The following is a 16,876-nucleotide window of genomic DNA, read 5'->3' on the forward strand; positions in this document are numbered from 1 at the left end:
AAGTAATTAAGTAGGAAATGAATACTTCAGTGATAAACGTGCTATAACGGAAGTGCGGAGGCCTAACCTCGTCTATCCATGCATATTTATCTTTGTGGTAGCTCTTGGGCTCCGACAATCTCTCTGGCTCCTCCTCTAGTAGCTTCAGGGTGTCCAGCAGCTCGTTGAGGGTGGTTTTAGATTGGGCCCTGCTGGACAAAGCACCCTGACGCTGGTCCTCCAAACTCACCGACCTCTGGAGGATCTCCTGGAGCATGGAGAGAACAATGTGAATACATAGCGCAACAGTCATTTGTGATCATTCAGTATTGATCATTAAATATCAATATCAAAAACATGCATCTGACTTATACTGTCGCATCCACTAAAAACTATTGTCATCCTCAGTCCTCAGTCACACAGCCAGTGAAATTGTTAGTGTCTATTACCTGCGAGCACTGGGAGCCTCTGCGATTGGACAAAGCTGGCGAAATGGCTCTAAAGCTGGAGACTTCACCAAGATCAGCCACAACATTCACATTGGAGTCTGTGGAAACACATAAGCAGTGAGCACACCTATGGGATTCTAACACATTTTCCATGTCAAAAAGAAATACCATATGTTTCTAGATCTTAACATCTTGACCGGATTTTATTGGTGTTCAATATGACATGGTTGGGCAGTATAAATAAACTTAATCACACTATTAGCTGTTGTTATTCTTCACAATGCAATTTTCTCAATAGATTAAATGGAAGTGGATTTTCAGTTTGTACATTGTGGATTTAAAGTGTGTATTCATATTTACACTTGTCGTGAAAGTGTTTCCACACTTTCTCAAGTTCTCAATATTCGAAATTCTTCAGACTTGCGTAGTAACCATGTTAATATGGCCAATCTCACTTCAGGACATGTTAAAGGATGACTTCACCGTATAACACAGTGATGGATGTGATGCTGAAAGAAAAAGCAGAACAGAGGTGTACAGACCTGTGTTCTTGGCTTTGACGTCAGTGGGTGGTGACATGGGGTTGTTCTTGCTTGGGGAGGCTGAGGTGTTGTTGGTGGGGGCAATCTTGGGGGGCCTCTTGCGCCCCACGTTACCGCTCTGCCTCAGGCTTTCCAGCTCAGCCTCCGCCACCTGCTGAACCTCTGCAGCCCGCTGGGCTCTTTTCTGCTGCAGCTCCTACAGTGCGCCACCCGAGGGAGACAGCGAGCAACCAGTTAGTGAACCAACAGCGTTTGTGTTATTTAGCTCACCAATGTTTCGGAAACATCTGGATTGTCCTGTAAGAATGAAGTGCCTTGGTAGTCAGAAGTCTCCTAATAACCAGATTGCATCAGATAATAATGGTTAAAGTGATTAAGATCACAAGCATGATCTCCTTTCATCATGAGGCAACTACGCATGTATCCTGTGAAATTATTTTAAAATGTTGTTTTACAATTTGAAAAGCCAGGCAGAAGAAAACAAACTACGACGACTAGCAAAGTAACGTCAATCTAATGTATTACCTGGATGGCAGCGAGGCGGGCCAGACGGGCCTTCTCTTCACGGATCCGTTTCCTGTCCTCCTCCTTCTTCTTCTGCTGCTCTGGGCACCTGTCCTCCTCTGCTCTCTGCTCCCGCTCCTCCAGGGGAATGAGAGAGAGAGGGTTTATAACTATATATATCTATATATAACTATATAACTATATATATCTATTATAATTATATCAAGGGAAAGGGAGAGATACACAGAGACTGAAGAAGCAGAAGAGCCAACCGGTGGAATAAGGAAGGTAAAAAGCGAGGTGAGGTGACAGGTACCTTTTTCTTGGTGGCGAGGATGCGTTTGAGCGCCGCCTGGCCAGCGTGTCTCTTGGCATGGCGTCTGTACCAGCGCTGGATGGTGACTGCTGCCTGGTTCACCTGCTGAATAAACCTTTCAATATACAACACAGGCACCCTTATGAGTAATACAACAGTTAACGGGAGACAGTGGTAACCATGATAGGAATGGAATAGTTGACACATAGTAGAAAAAACAGAGAAATACAGTGGAAATAACGCGGTGAAATGGTAATATCACAATGTATCATTGAGAACTCTGAATGAGGTGAACTCTGACCTCTCGGCCTCCTCCTCAGTGACCTCTCTCCTGCGGGCCAGGATGGGGCTGCCTCGCTGGGCTGCTGCCGGGCTGTTGTTGTTGGAGGTGGACAATGTTGAGAAGTTCTTCTGGGACTTGGTGAGCGAGCCATTCTCCAGCGACACCTCCTCGTTCCCCGTGGCCTTCAGGATGTTGCTGAAAGCAAAAAACAAGAGACACATATCAAGATGAGAAATGGGATTATTATGAGACACTTTTCACACAAGGTCTACCAAACATTGCTGTAGGGTTTGACCAATATGGGGTTTGGAATACTGAAACCACTATTTCTGGATTGAAGGTGCCCATAGCAGATATTTTGAGTGGATATCTCTTTAAATGTCACCATTTTCATGCAAAATAAATAAGTAAATCTAACTATTCAGTGTCGCTGGAATAATTTTATTGAAGTGGCATTTTCGATCACGAGGCACCAAAACAAAAAAACAGCATAATCATAATTGGCATATTCCTGCAGTCCGATCAAAATGGGAGGCTTCTTATACAAGAGCAGTAAATCTAAATCATACAATAATTAATCCAATATATGTATTTAAACAAACTGCATCATATCCATCATGTAGGAGGTGGCCAACACTGACTGCCCAGTATCTGATTTTTAGTAGAAGGCTAATGTTGACCCGACACATTGACATGCCACTGAAACTATGTCAAGCAAACAACTGCTGGCATTTCTGCACTTACTTGAAAGAGGGCTTCTGGTTGGATATATTGACTTACTTGAAAGAGGGCTTCTGGTTGGATATATTGACTTACTTGAAAGAGGGCTTCTGGTTGGATATATTGACTTACTTGGAAGAGGGCTTCTGGTTGGATATATTGACTCACTTGAAAGAGGGCTTCTGGTTGGACATATTGACTTACTTGAAAGAGGGCTTCTGGTTGGATATATTGACTTACTTGAAAGAGGGCTTCTGGTTGGAGCTCTTAGGCGTGAGTGGCTTTTCAGAGTAGTTATTGTGCAAGATGGTGGTGACAGAGTTGCCCACAGCGCCCTTGTTGCTTCTATAAAAAAAAGAAAAAAGGTACGATTATACACTTTCTCCAACAGACACTCTCAGCTCTGATGGAAAAGTTCAGAGTGTTGGCATCTACATTAGGCATCAAGAATGCCACTTTACCACCTTCGAGGCAGTGCGGGAATCGATACGTGCCTCGACACAAATTCTTACCATGGGCCAGGTTCAGCCCCGCGCGCTGTGCTGATTCTGTTTGACAATGTTCAGGGGGGGGGGGGGGTGGAATGCCTGAGGGCCGTATCAGCTGCCATTATTCAGCAGGTATGAAACACGAGAAGCAGATAGAAATCCAGAATGCAGCACTGCGAGTAGTCACCAGGCCTAGGGAGAGGCCCTTCCCTGCTCTCTCTGTTGAGCTATTCCCCAGCTGTGTGTGTGTGTGTGTGTGTGTGTGTGTGTGTGTGTGTGTGTGTGTGTGTGTGCGTGTGTGTGTGTGTGTGTGTGTGTGTGTGTGTGTGCGTGTGCGTGCGTGTGCGTGTGCGTGTGTGTGTGTGCGTGTGTGTGTGTGTGTGTGTGTGTCAGAGACACTGCCCACCTGTTGTTGGCAGTGAAGTTGGCAGCCAGTGCGATGCCAGCCTCTCTCTTCTTCAGGCCGGTGGGTGAGTCCACGCTGCCCGTGCTGCGGGAACTGGAGGGCAGAGGGAAAGCCCTGGGCTGGTCATCCTAAAATGAAGAGAGAACATCCACTTGTTACTGACGCATTCTGATCAACCTGACCTGTGACAGTAGGTCAGTAGGTATTTGAACGTTTTAAACAAAGGCACAGTTTGGATTATCTTTCAATGTTTGTTTTCAGCTTTTGTTATTCGCTACAGTTGAATGTTGAACTAAAACTATCTTTAATTCTGATATTGCCTATATGCATATGATTGATGATTAATGAATCTGTTATTATGCATATTAGCTGCATATAGTCTATGACAAAATGACCAAATGGCGACGTGTGGTTGACGGTGATATGATCAGTACCAGGATGTTCCATGTGGTTCTGTCTGGTGAGGCCTTGCTGAGGCTGGCCAGCTTCCTGCGTCCATCTGAGCTGCTGTCAAACAGGGCCAGGAAGTCGTCATTCTGGTCCTCACTGGGAAACACACACAAGCCAGCCATAGCTTAGGTCCACTGTTTTATACTGTGTAATGTTGCAGCACTATGCTTCTTTTGCATTAAACTGAGCAAGCTTGTTGTGACCGGAAGTTCGTCGGTTCAATCCCCAGGACCAGCAGGATACATGTTGGTGGGGAAAGCGAAAAAGCAATGCTTGCCCCTCACTCATTACCACCACTGAGGTGCCCTTGAGCAAGGCCCTTAGCCGTAACCCCAACCGCTCCAGTGGAGCGGATCAGTGGACAGCAGATCAGACTGTGGTTGTACTGGTCAGCTTCCAGGTGTGTATGTGTGTGTGTGTGTGTGTGTGTGTGTGCGTGCGTGTGCGTGTGTGTGTGAATATTAACAGGGCACACAGTGAGACTCCCCCTGTATAAATAAAGTGTGTGTATGCAAAGGGTTAAGAGTGAAACAGTGGTTGAAAAGCAGTGGCTGTCTGAGCTAAACAAATTATTTCAAAACTGCCCTTTTAAGTGGGGAAAGAGCACATGGCTTGCGGGCTCGGTTTTCACTCAACAAGGGCTTAGTGGTACACAACACACAACTAAGTAACTCAACACAGAGACAGGGCCTTTAAGTAACTCAACACAGAGACAGGGCCTTTAAGTAACTCAACACAGAGACAGGGCCTTTAAGTAACTCAACACAGAGACAGGGCCTTTAAGTAACTCAACACAGAGACAGGGCCTTCAGTGGCAACTCAACACAGAGACAGGGCCTTTAGTGGCAACTCAACACAGAGACAGGGCCTTCAGTCAGTGGCAACTCAACACAGAGACAGGGCCTTTAGTGGAAACTCAACACAGAGACAGGGCCTTCAGTGGCAACTCAACACAGAGACAGAGCCTTTAAGTAACTCAACACAGAGACAGGGCCTTCAGTGGCAACTCAACACAGAGACAGGGCCTTTAGTGGAAACTCAACACAGAGACAGGGCCTTTAGTGGCAACTCAACACAGAGACAGGGCCTTCAGTGGCAACTCAACACAGAGACAGGGCCTTTAGTGGAAACTCAACACAGAGACAGGGCCTTCAGTGGCAACTCAACACAGAGACAGGGCCTTCAGTGGCAACTCAACACAGAGACAGGGCCTTTAGTGGAAACTCAACACAGAGACAGGGCCTTCAGTGGAAACTCAACACAGAGACAGGGCCTTTAGTGGAAACTCAACACAGAGACAGGGCCTTCAGTGGAAACTCAACACAGAGACAGGGCCTTCAGTGGAAACTCAACACAGAGACAGGGCCTTCAGTGGAAACTCAACACAGAGACAGGGCCTTTAGTGGAAACTCAACACAGAGACAGGGCCTTCAGTGGAAACTCAACACAGAGACAGGGCCTTCAGTGGAAACTCAACACAGAGACAGGGCCTTCAGTGGAAACTCAACACAGAGACAGGGCCTTTAGTGGAAACTCAACACAGAGACAGGGCCTTCAGTGGAAACTCAACACAGAGACAGGGCCTTCAGTGGAAACTCAACACAGAGACAGGGCCTTTAGTGGAAACTCAACACAGAGACAGGGCCTTCAGTGGAAACTCAACACAGAGACAGGGCCTTTAGTGGAAACTCAACACAGAGACAGGGCCTTCAGTGGAAACTCAACACAGAGACAGGGCCTTCAGTGGAAACTCAACACAGAGACAGGGCCTTCAGTGGAAACTCAACACAGAGACAGGGCCTTCAGTGGAAACTCAACACAGAGACAGGGCCTTCAGTGGAAACTCAACACAGAGACAGGGCCTTTAGTGGAAACTCAACACAGAGACAGGGCCTTCAGTGGAAACTCAACACAGAGACAGGGCCTTCAGTGGAAACTCAACACAGAGACAGGGCCTTCAGAGGAACTCAACACAGAGACAGGGCCTTCAGTGGAAACTCAACACAGAGACAGGGCCTTCAGTGGAAACTCAACACAGAGACAGGGCCTTCAGTGGCAACTCAACACAGAGACAGGGCCTTTAAAGGAACACTCCGCCCATTTTCAACCAGCTTTGTATCATTAGAACATCAGTAGTATATCAGAAAACTGTAAACTGTTTTGAAGTCTGTCATTTAATTTGACAGTTATTGAGTGTTAAAGTGTGGACCAGTGACATCACTGGTCCACACTAACTCAGGGTGTATTCACACCTGTAGGTTGTTTGCTTTGTTCCGATTCAGGTTAATTGATACAATTGTTGCATTTGTGCCTTGGTTCGTTTGTGTTCACACAGCCACAAATCAAACGGTCCAAATAGTATTGTCAAACTTCCTGGATTGGCCAGCAGACACTCTGATAGGCTGATAGCCTCTCGGGATGGAAAAAATAATTCCCAGAGATTTTCCTATATGATTAGAATGCGTTTTGTTAGACCTACATTGTAGGCTATGTCGGGCGTGCGCCGTGCGAGGAGAGAGAGAGAGAGAGAGAAAGAAAGAGGGAGGGATCGGGAGAGAGAGGGAGAAAGTTCTTTATTTATTTATTAATGTAGGCTATGTAGCCTATGTAAGCCTATGTATTTATTTAGCCTATTTAGGCTATCGGGAATTTGGAGATAGAAGATCAAAGACCCTCGCAAATTCTGCTATTAGGCTACTATCACGGAGACGAGGATTAGCCGAGACATAGGCTATATGAACACCTGTCCTGTCAGGAATAAAATATTAATAAATAATTTAATAATGACGGACATTTCGAGGAAGACATACAATCAGTCTGATTGTCTGATTGAACCAGACAATCTTATCACAAAGAAGGCTGGCTCTGATTACCACGACTTGTTATACGCACAGCGCAGCTGACTACGGCAGCTGGTTTATCCAAACATGCGCACTGTTTCCTGCAGTTGTGGCGGATCGAGGTCGGATCACGTTCTCACCACAAACGAACCGCACCAGAGTTCGTTTAAAGCGGACCGAGACCGCCCTTTCTTGGCGATCTCGGTCCGCTTGTTTTGTCCCGCATCCGAGTGCGATTGCTGTGTTCACACTCCCCCAAACGAAACCGCACCAAGGGGGAAAATGCTCTCTGTTTCGGAACAACTGCTCCAAACGAGATAGGTGTGAATACACCCTCAAATTAATAACTCATTAACTCAAATCAACTCTCAATAACTGTCAAACTAGATGAATGATGAATAGTTTGACAGTTATTGAGAGTTGATTTGAGTTAATGAGTTATTAATTTGAGTTAGTGTGGACCAGTGATGTCACTGGTCCACACTTTAACACTCAATAACTGTCAAATTAAATGACAGACTTCAAAACAGTTTACAGTTTTCTGATATACTACTGATGTTCTAATGATACAAAGCTGGTTGAAAATGGGCGGAGTGTTCCTTTAAGTAACTCAACACAGAGCCGAGGCCTTTAAGCATGGCCTTCCTTCAGTGGCAGCTTTTGTGATGAAATGTGGTGACAGCTGCTTGGACGGGACTCATCCCCGTCTCTTCTCCCCCAAGTGCAGGAATTCAGTATGTAGCAGCAGAGCCTCTCTGCCGAGCTGAATTCCATCATGGACTCCATGCAAATGTGCACACATATGTTGATCCCAGTGGCCCGTCCGTCATGCCTCCTGCAAATAGCCCCACACACCCCAAACACACACCAGCAACGCCATCATGAGTCACAGATGTAGGCTGACCTCCCGTCTGGCCTGGCCTCCGCTGGCATCTGTGCTGGAGCCTGCCTGCCTGCGCTGTGCAGGGTGTTGCTGTCTGGGTGAGTGTATATGAATGTGTGTGTGAGCATGTGTGTGTTTAAGTGATGGGGAAGGGGGGGGGGGGGGAGGGGCACTAAGCCAGCTGGCCCAATGAAAAGCAATCTGACAACACTAATTCAGGCAGCACATTCCTCTACATTTCCTTTTACACAAGAGTGATGTGTGGAGGAGAGGATGCAGTGGAGAGGGAGGGGAGGATGCAGTGGAGAGGGAGAGGGTGGAGATTGACCCAAGGACAGTCCTGAAAGACTCAAAGAGTTGGTGGTGGGTATGGGAGGGGGGGGGGGTATTTAGAGCCCCTCTGCTCTGCATCCTCGGAGGCAGCGATGATGCCGGCAGCTGCTGGACAATAGAATCAGAGCGTGCGCACACACACACACGCGCACACACACACACACACACACTTCTTTTCACCGGGGTAACCTGACCCCGAGGGCCCGGCCCTCCCCCTCTAACCTGGGACAAAGCAAGGCCCTGCTCCCCCCGGGGCAACAGCCCCCAGCTCCCCTCCAACTCTTTATCGCGCAGTAGCCGCCAGCGCCACAATGCCCATTGTCCCCGACTGACGAGTCTTCTGGGCCGCCAGCTGTTGCTCACTGAAGAGAGGCACCTTGCTTTCAAGAGTCAAGACTCCACGCAAGCCGGCTGAGCTACAGTCACTGTTCCTGCACTTCTGCACTGCGAGAACATGAAGCCTGCATCAGAAGAGGACTGTCTGACACATAACGTGCACATTCTACTCTGACATTTCCCAGACAAAACTATTTCATCTGTTCTTCATATTCCAATAGCAGGTCGGTCTAATTACTGTGGAGGCCATCTGATGAACAATCTGAAGAAGCAAAGAACCAGCTTTGCCTGAAGCTTTGCAGAGTGCATGTAGCAGCACATACTGTATGCAGCTTAGTGTACAACGTCAACGATTTGGAACTAACAAAACATGATCATTCCACGGCGCTATCAGAACTATATGAGTAATACTTCAACAACATGCTGGAATACTGCGGGTCGAGTTATGTGTCGCGGTATTTAACTAGGTCCACTGTTATTACATCCCTGCAGGTGTGTATGCATATGTGTTTACCTTAAACTGATGTTGGCCTGTTGGTTAACCTGAGTGGTGCTGTTGGACCGCCGGAGGTTCTTGATGGAGCGGGAAGTGCCAAAGGTTGCATCACTCTGTGGATTTAACAGACTCAGTGAACGACAAGGTTTGACTGTAAACATTAAGCACTGGGTAATTATCATGAAGCATTCTGATTAAGTTAACTGTTTTAGGAACACTACAGAACAACCCTAATGCATTCAATCCTGTCTCTTGATTAGATTAGCTGATCACTCATACTCAGTGTTGGGCGTAACGCATTACTGTAATCACATTACTGTAACGAGTAGTGTAAGGCATTACAGTCCCTGAAGCCAGTAATCACATTACAGTTACTATTACAAACGCTTATGGCATTACTTGCATTAAATAAACTCTTAATTATCTGCAGGATCAGGTTTGAATCTGAAGGATTATGGGGGGAAAAACACCAAATGTGCTGTGCTTTTTCATGCACTCAATTACGCAACACAACTAGATTGGATGGGCTGGAGGGACGGGGAGGAGTGAGATCTTGTGTATGTCCTTATTAGGATAGGGATTTGTGCTGATATGGGCATATGTAAGGTTTCATGTTATATTGTTACCTGGCAATTAGGTGGCAATGCATCTTAGGCGATGTTGCGGAGTAACGCAAAAGTAATGTAACGAGTAGGGTAACAAATGACTTTCTCCAGGGAGTAATTAAGTAAAGTAAGACATTACTTTTTTTAAAGTAATAATGTGTACTATATTACTTTTTTGAGTGACGACCCCCAAACACTGCTCATACTCCCATCATCAGCTACACTCCCCATACCTGTAATACCAGACATATTGCAGTGTAGTGCACCTATGCCCCGGTGGTTTACTCACCAGGGTGTTGCGTTTCCCCTTGCTGTCGCTAGCCACAGATACAGAGACAGAGCGTGAGAAGTATTTCCCAGGTGATGCACTGCTGGGCCTTTTGGACACAGAGAGCTGGGAGCCTGTCAAGCTGAGGTCCAGAGCATCTCCTCCTGACACACCTGTTGGGATGGACGCGGGGCTACGTGTGGTATGCATCCTTTGTGGGCCTGCGAAGAAGTTGGTTGTAATGACTATGAGGTGCAATCAGGTGCAATAGGCCACAATACAAAATAATCCCCCCCCCCCCACACACATTTTCTTCGGGACGACTCCAGCAGGCCTGGCTGGCAGTCAACGAAGATAGCCGAATAACAGTCACTTTCCCCGGGCTTGTTTGTTTCCCAGGGTAACCAACAACAAAGCCACAGTCACAACTTCCTGTACAGCTGAGATGGCTTGAGAAGTGACAACTGAGACAACTTGAGACTTGCAGTGGGCAAAATGATAAGTAGGCTGCTAACAGTTCTGTGTGTGTCCATTAAGTTAAGCAAGCTGACTCCGTGAGAAGACTCATTATTATGCTGCTGTTGCAGGCGAATAACTGTACCCAGACAACTTACTCCCAATATTTGAGCGTGACGTTAGTTTACCTCTTCTAAAACTTTTGTGGCGTGACATTCAAGCCATCGTTAACTATGTCAAGGACCACATTTTACTTAGCTAACGTTACAATGTTGCAGGTGTACAGTATGTGTGTGTCATCATCTTCCTATAGTCAGGAAAAACAAGGCCAACGAGAGAATAACGTTACGTTACAGTATGATAAAGGGCTCGTGTGATTACAGCAAAGATGTGATGATCAGCTAACAACACCTTGACAACACTAGTAGCTAGCTGGTCACAACGTAAGCTAGCGTTACAAAATAAATCTTGCTCCCGTTGAATTACCTTAACGTTACCAAGGTACCGTTACGTTAAGCAGCTGATGAATACAAATAAGATAACGTTACACTGATTTGTCAAATCAACGCGCATCGTTTTAGCAGGCGAAACATTCCAGATGTTCCATTCCCTACGTAGTTAAAATCCTCCGGGGGAAATAAAAAGCGTCCAAATTTGTTTTCAGAATACCAGTCTTTTGCCAAAGCAATAATTTCTCCTATCTTTTACCCCCATCATCCCCAGATGAGCAGATTATGTTAGCAAATGAGCAAATACTTACAATCAGAAGCTGGATGGCACCATTGTGTATTATTCAGCCAAACGCAGCACTCGTGATCTATCACGAATATCGTTTCACTGCCAAAACAGTCCTCCTCCGCTGCTCGGTGAAAAGCGTCGACCCAAGATGATAAGGAACGAAAATAACGCGCAACTTCTTCTGTGGCAGCAAAACAGTAGAGCTCCGCCCCTCGACGTCTGGCAGTGGTGGAGAATGAACAATGTCCCATTTTATTGGCGCGTCTGATAGGCAGGGGAGAGCTGTCCATCTACCGTTCCCTGTGCAAGGGGGCGTGGCTCAAATTAAACGTTCGGTTGACTATGCAAAAGGCAGGCGTGATGACAAGAGGAAGAATCCAGTTCCAACACATTCAAATATTTCCCAACACCACATAGAATTAACATAATGCAATGCAATGCAATAATATGACATTGTATTATTTTTTATTGTACCATTCGCCTCTTTTCCTTTCTATCATTACACATTAATAGAAACATTTATAACATTCACATTATGGAGAGATACATTATTTAAAATGTTCTGCCTAATCCATATGGGATGAATTCATAATTATAGACACTGAGACAATGGTAAGACAGAATGACAGCATCATGCAGTCATTCTAATATAACTGCAGTAACAATAAAAAACAATAATATGGCCTGCTGTAAGAATAAAAAAAGAACATCAGCAATGTTTTTTCTGTAGAAACAATCTATCTTTTTCTGAACTCTACAGCTGCCATCCACACATCAGCTCCTTTGTCCAGCAAAATGTCCTCTGATAAGGACTCAAGCCCCGGCAGAGGTGGAAGGTTTTTCTGATCCAAATGGTTCTCCACGGTGGACCTGATGCTGGAGACAGCAAGGAGGAAGGGACAGACAGGAGGAGCAACAGTTAGCAGTGCATCTAATTGTTCTCAGTCTCCACACACATTCCTATTCACTTCCCTGTCCAGATGCTGCTTCAATACAGATGACCTGTGGCTGCAGAGGGTATATCACTTTAAGCCCCTTTCTCCTGACAGATGGCCGCCAGGAGGGGTCATGCTCTGGTTCTGGGAGTCAAAAGGCCCCAAATCCCAGGGGAGAGCTCAGGGTGAGACCCCCACACTTCACTGTGATTCAAAGTGTCCACTTTCAATGGATTCCTTTAAATGAGGCTGGTCAGCTTTGTTCTGACAATAGGCACACTTCTTTCAATTATGAAACTCCAAAAATGTCTTCTCTTCAACAAAACCACACATCACTTCAAACAAAATAATGCAATTATTTGTAAATGATATGTTTTACCATTTGTTTGGTGCATTACCTCCTGCTAAACTCACAAAATGATCAAAATACATTTTGCTAGTTGTGTCGTCAGTATGGATGGGGGATACACAATAATTAATGGCTGGTTGGTGATTAGTTTGCTTACTCCCAGTGTGGCGGGTAGCCCTGGTCTGGTATGGAGCTGTTCGTCTTCAGTAGGAGAATTTCATGCAGCTCCAGAGAGAAAGTGTCAACGTCTGTGACAGCAAGGAACATCTTCACTCCTTTCCTCTCCTCCTCAGACAGCTTCTGCTGGAATTCTGAAGGCAGCCTCTGAAAGGGGTCCTGTAATATATATAGATATAGTGGAGTGTTATCAAAGTTGAAGTCACTCTTGACCCTGGATGCGACGGACTGCATCAAACAATACAACGCTTATGAAAATCTTCAAAGCATGTGCTTTGTGTCAGAAACGGCACGAGGAATTCAAACAATTCACTTTATTGTTGGGGTCAATCACTTAGCGCCTGCCATGTCGGACGGCACACTTTCTACGGATTTACAGCCCAGCCAGCAAGTTGAGCTCTTTATGGTCACTTACTGGCAGCTAGCAGGGGTCACATGAGTGAAAAGAATGACTCAAAAACAAAATATGCGGTCCATGGTGGGGTGGGGGGTGGGGGGGGGGGTCTTTAAAGTGGCTTGGCACAGATCCATTGTTGTGATCAGTCATCAATGGTCAATAGGGATAATCCTGTCAAACTCTGGTCTATTCCTCTTGTGACTGTTGTATTCAGCAACCTAGATAAGATGCCGTATAGGGTGATGTCATCTGGGGGTGCGGGGTGGGTTTGTGTGGGTGAGGGGTGTTCTGGGGTATGGTGGATTATGACTTATAGGGATTGTGTTGTGCGGTATATGATACATACAGGTTGTGTGCTAATGTTGTATTTCTTTTTTGTGTGGACCCCAGCAAGACTAGTTGCAACTCATGGGGATTAATTTTAAACAACGTGACTAGATTCTTGCCAACCTGCTTTCGGCTCAGCATGAGCTCAGATTTCCAGCAGGTTAGGAGCTGCCAGGTGAATATGCTGTGTTCCAGTCTACTCTCTCCCAGAGCCTGAAATCAAAATGAAACAGAAGGGTTGAAGTCAGGGGTATTTTTTGGACAATGTTTTATTCAGCTTATTTCCAAAGTGCACAAAAGTGGATTGGAGTAGTCTATAAATGGGAATAATATCATTGTATAGAAAGACCAACAATAGGGTGGTGTAAGTGCCTTGCATACAAAAAGCGACCCATAGAATCACATATTATTTGCATACCGATGTTGGAAGAGAAAATATCTGTAGGTTTGGAGGATTCTACCTTGGCCACACAGCTGGAGAATGTGGAGATCTGCGGTGCCATCTGCAGTGAATCAGTTAGATAGGACAAAAGTTGACCTCGGGGATCCCCGCCCGTCTTGCCAAGGAAGCGCAGGCCGATTTCCAGCACAAACACGGCATCACAAACATCAGGGTAGGAGCGCAGCACCGTCCGCATGGCACCGCTCAGCGACCCCTTCAGCGGCTCCTGTACCGCAGAAAGAGCAACTGTCAGCAGGCCACTGGCTGGTGCCTGGCAGGGGGGGAGAACCTCTCCCGGTGAATGGAAACAGAGAGAAGTTTGGCTGACGGAATTTGACCTCTCTAACAAAGTGGCCCCTCAAGGTCCCACAGGGGAAAATACTGTGTGAACATTCTTGGGTTGGCATTTTAGTCAGTGTTGTCTCTGGACAAAGGCTGGTACCAGAAATGGACTTACCTGACGGATCTTATCTCTGACCTCTGCGAGGACCACAGAGAAATCCTGTAGGTGTCGGTTCAAGTACCTTGAGTTGTCCTGATTTTGATTTTTAAAAAAAAGTGGACAATGGAGCTGGTGAGTGGAACAGATGGCATCACGTAGCGTTTGCATGTAATTGTGAGATCCTTTTACATTCTTACCGCTTCGATAAGTGGTTTTCCGGTCAGGAAGCGACGGGCCAGTTGGGTTTGGATCCCCGGCAGGTTGTAACTCATGTCTGTCTCCCTGCCTTTCCTCAAGGTGTAGTGGCAGTGGGCCAACACCAGGGGTAGCAGCTCCCTTTCCGGATGGCACAAGGTTAGCTGGGTCTCGGATATCTCCTCCAATGGAACATTGTATTCACTGAGGAAATATCACAGGGAAATAAACAGTCATCTGTAAAAGGCCAAAGTCTTAATCGCACCAGTAAATTCCATTCAAAGGCCAAGGCGGACTGACCTGTCTTCTTGATGGTTCAGTTTCCTAGCCTCTCTCACTAAGCTGTTGTGAGTGTTTGACAGGAAATCTACCAGAGTTCGAAGACATGACCCAGGTCCACGTCGACAAGGTGTCAGGAACTCGCCAGAGCTCTCTAGTGTCACCTCTTTCTCACACAGCTTCACGTCTGCACCCAAGTCTGCTGTGATAGAAACAGACACGAGAGCAAGCACATCAAGGCATGCAGTGAAGGAAGGCAGCAGACACCATATACTCAGGCACACCACTACACCAACTACTCAACAGACAAACATGCATATGGGCACACATACGTGACACATGTCACATGTAGCACTGGCCCGTTTGTGTAGAAACGTGATTTTACGAGAAAATATTGATTTTGGCTGTTTTGGGGTTTCACCAGATTTGACTAAGATGAAGCATTGGCTTTCATTCTGTCTAAAGATGATTGTGAAATTTGAATGCTAAATATCGTGTTGAAGGCCATAAAGTTAGGGTGACAAGCAGAACTAGCTTACTTTGTCAAAATTGAGGCCGTTTTTCTCAAAAACATAGTTTGGAAACAGCCAAGACATAAAGGGGGGTATCTCACTCAATATTTGGGGTACAAAGACAATTTTGATATCACCAGAAAGCTTACATTCTCCTCTTTCCAACATTGTATAAAACTCAAAATGTGTTTTGGGGTCAATGTGACTGATGATTTTGTCAGAGCAGGTCACATTTACGTTAGAATGAAAGTATATGTGCTTACAATTGTTCGCTGCATCCATTCTGAGGCAGTTCCACACCTTGATGAAGCTCTTCACCCTCTCATGCAGTATCTTCTTCTGGTATCCTATCAAGGATCATGAGAAAGGTGAGTTTGTGTGTGGGATGGTGGCGGTGGACTTTGACCCCCCATCGCATTTTGGTGGTGTTGAACATTCAATTCAAAATGTGATACCTGACGGTATCTGCTGCAACATCTGTGCAATACTCTGGGGTGTAGTGTCTGATGCCATGGGAAATGCCCTCAAAAGGTCCGACTGTAAGGCAGCCAGCTCAGGTAGGTGATGTAACTGTCTCACACACTGTATCTGGGACACACACGCACGCGCAGATGTGCACGCGCACACACACACGCACACACACACACACACACACACACACACACACACACACACACACACACACACACACACACACACACACACACACACACGCGCGCACACGCACACGCAGATGCACACACACACACTTCAGGGTTAGGGACACACTAGAAGACTTTAAAAAACTCTACAAATTCATTGCTTAATGACACATACCATATGCACTGCACTGATCTGTAGACTTTGTAGTGCGAGTTGGAGGTGAGTAGGCTTGACAAATATATAATGTTAGCTTAGCTAGGCTAGTAACCTATATTCATTGTAGGACAGGAGTTCACAAAGTGTTTAATTTCAAGGACCGTATTCATTAAATCATTATTACCATTAATATAATGTTTTAATATAACATTTATTCCTCACCTCACTATAAACTGGGCTCTCATTGGCTATTCCACTCTCCTCTCTAGGAGTGAAACTGTGATCACACACTTCAGGACGTGTGGGACGTCTCCAGAGATGTCAGGTCATAAAAATCTAACATATTTGATATGATTAGATCAGTCAATCTGGGTGGTTACGATTGAAGCTGTAAACACCCCACATGACCAGATAATCTGTTTGCATCATCAGACTCCCGACCAAGCCTCTGATCGGGATCTCCCCTTCCCAATTGTGGTACAAAATCTGGTGTAAATCGGCGGGGATCCTCTAATGCAGTGGTTCAGAACCTTTTCTGACTTATGACTCACTTTAAAATTTCCAAAATGTTTGTGGCCCACATCCGACTGTAAACAGTATGGAGGCCAAATAATGCGTTCTCAGAGCACCTTTTATTTTAACAATATATAATATTTAATAATATATAAATCCAATCAATTATTAAAGGATAAAGGAGGAGCTGTCCATCATCACCACGCACAGGTCAGAAAGTAAAATTGAGGGGCTGTTTGCAATAGGATAACTAAATGACGATAACGATATCATTCAACAATGGAGAAATGCATTTTCATACAGTACATAATAATATTTTTTCCTCACGAAGCTCCTAATGTTTGCAAATTATTTGGCGGCCCACTTGCAATGCCTTCGCGGCCCATCAGTGGGCCCCAGAGCACAGGTTGGAAATGGC

At 45.7% G+C, this 16,876-nt stretch overlaps 2 protein-coding genes across 2 annotated transcripts in view; both read right to left on the minus strand.

Moving 5' to 3' along the window:
- The window catches only part of cep131 (centrosomal protein 131), a 28,439-nt gene extending 17,225 nt beyond the window's left edge, over positions 1-11,214 (minus strand). The window contains exons 1-12 of the mRNA XM_083636222.1: positions 11,115-11,214; positions 9,920-10,119; positions 9,044-9,138; positions 4,122-4,233; positions 3,688-3,815; positions 3,034-3,138; positions 2,092-2,268; positions 1,791-1,905; positions 1,496-1,612; positions 971-1,166; positions 429-526; positions 68-247 (exon numbers count right to left, since the gene is read on the minus strand). Of these exons, the coding sequence (XP_083492348.1) occupies positions 68-247; positions 429-526; positions 971-1,166; positions 1,496-1,612; positions 1,791-1,905; positions 2,092-2,268; positions 3,034-3,138; positions 3,688-3,815; positions 4,122-4,233; positions 9,044-9,138; positions 9,920-10,108 (1,512 nt within the window). The 5' untranslated portion in view covers positions 10,109-10,119; positions 11,115-11,214. The remainder of the gene's footprint in view (positions 1-67; positions 248-428; positions 527-970; positions 1,167-1,495; positions 1,613-1,790; positions 1,906-2,091; positions 2,269-3,033; positions 3,139-3,687; positions 3,816-4,121; positions 4,234-9,043; positions 9,139-9,919; positions 10,120-11,114) is intronic.
- Positions 11,215-11,608: 394 nt separating this feature from the next.
- The window catches only part of rnf213b (ring finger protein 213b), a gene marked incomplete at its 5' end in the record, with an annotated part of 31,184 nt that continues 25,916 nt past the window's right edge, over positions 11,609-16,876 (minus strand). Inside the window, 9 exons of the mRNA XM_083635747.1 lie at positions 11,609-11,968; positions 12,534-12,712; positions 13,401-13,490; positions 13,739-13,945; positions 14,177-14,254; positions 14,359-14,560; positions 14,657-14,837; positions 15,411-15,494; positions 15,603-15,735. Of these exons, the coding sequence (XP_083491873.1) occupies positions 11,830-11,968; positions 12,534-12,712; positions 13,401-13,490; positions 13,739-13,945; positions 14,177-14,254; positions 14,359-14,560; positions 14,657-14,837; positions 15,411-15,494; positions 15,603-15,735 (1,293 nt within the window). The 3' untranslated portion in view covers positions 11,609-11,829. The remainder of the gene's footprint in view (positions 11,969-12,533; positions 12,713-13,400; positions 13,491-13,738; positions 13,946-14,176; positions 14,255-14,358; positions 14,561-14,656; positions 14,838-15,410; positions 15,495-15,602; positions 15,736-16,876) is intronic.

This window comes from Poromitra crassiceps, assembly GCF_964638095.1.
Source record: "Poromitra crassiceps genome assembly, chromosome: 4".
Taxonomy (NCBI): Eukaryota; Metazoa; Chordata; class Actinopteri; order Beryciformes; family Melamphaidae; genus Poromitra; species Poromitra crassiceps.